The 1,223-nt window shown below is 58.5% G+C and overlaps 1 protein-coding gene across 1 annotated transcript; it reads right to left on the bottom strand.

Annotated features, from left to right (window-relative positions):
- Nucleotides 1-291: 291 nt before the first annotated feature.
- ZMAT2 (zinc finger, matrin-type 2) lies at nt 292-952 on the bottom strand (the record flags this gene model as incomplete). Its single annotated transcript, XM_010139521.1, has 2 exons — nt 292-415; nt 859-952. Coding segments are annotated over 2 exons (218 nt in total), but the record flags the coding sequence as incomplete, so codon positions are not given.
- Nucleotides 953-1,223: the final 271 nt, after the last annotated feature.

Below are 1,223 nucleotides of genomic sequence, written 5' to 3'. Positions count from 1 at the left end.
GCTGGGGGAACAGGGGGACTCGAGGAGCTTAGAGGGCTTCTCCAACCCAATCGATTTGGTGATTCTGCGATCTGCCTCAGCTGTTCCCACACAGGAACCGCTCACTCGGTGGGAAGGGGTCACTCAGCTGTGTCTCTTCCACGTGTTCCCCCAGCAGAGCCATTTTCAGGGCACACAGCGAACACTCTCGCAGCAGGAGGGAATCAGTAGCCGCAGCATAGTAAGGGCTCACTGCTGAGTCGCAGCCCCCTGGCACCCCACTGCGGCTCCAACAGAAAGAGCACTTCCTACCCGCCCATCTCTGACTGCGGCGTGGTTTTGGTGATGACGATGGTTTTCCCCAGCTTCGATTCCAGGTCCACCTTGTAGTCTCGGTGCCGAAGAAGTTCCCTTTTGACGGGCTGAGCTGGTTTGCCTAAAACATAAGCAAAACCCAAAGTGTTTATCAGAAAAGGTGAAGCTTGATTTGCTGGATGCTCTTGATGAAGAGGGGCCTGCCAGCATCCTGACTCCTGCAGAAACCACACCAGGAAAGGGGACAATTTCCCCCTCACTACTTCCTGTTAGAACCAGGTGCATCTGTGAGACTGGGGCGCACTCCAAGATCTCCTTGTTTCCAGGGACTCACCGTTCCCCTCCCTCCCCAAAGAACAGGCAGAAACAAAGGGTCTCTGCAATTGCTCTTGCCAAACCCCCACGTGCTCAGCGGCAAGCGCAGCAGGAAGGATGGAGGCTCAGACCGCTGCTCCTTCCCACCAGGGTTTCGCCTGCGGCTGCTCTCTCCCTCCCAAGCTCAGCAGCTTCGGGGCACTTGGTGCCGCAGGAGCAGTGCCCGTCTGCAGCCAGCACGCTACGCACCATCTTTCTTCTCTCTCTCCTCCGTGAGCCGCTTCTCCGCAAGCTTCTCGTACTCATCTTTGTCCCACTTGCGGCGAAAGTCCAGGTTCTTGGTCTGAGGAGGGAACGAAGCGCGGGAACGGTTATGGCAAGGTGTGACTGGTTCTGAGGGGAGGGGGCGGAGAGGGGGAGTCACTGGGCATGCGGGCCCCCGGCAGGGAGCTGGGGGTTATATCCCCACGGCCTCTGCTGTCATGGCTGGGAATCAAGGATGTGGCTGAAGAGAAACCATTCCGCACACCTGGATCTGCTGCTTCTAGAATGGTCTGCCCCGAGAGGTGGGAGCAGCCCCATCCCTGGCACCACCCCAGGTGGGGTTGTCTGGG

Source organism: Buceros rhinoceros, unplaced genomic scaffold (genome assembly GCF_000710305.1).
Source record: "Buceros rhinoceros silvestris isolate BGI_N320 unplaced genomic scaffold, ASM71030v1 scaffold37057, whole genome shotgun sequence".
Classification (NCBI taxonomy): Eukaryota; Metazoa; Chordata; class Aves; order Bucerotiformes; family Bucerotidae; genus Buceros; species Buceros rhinoceros.
The sequence above is the reverse complement of the archived record's forward strand: the minus strand, read 5'-3'. Positions and strand labels throughout refer to the sequence as shown.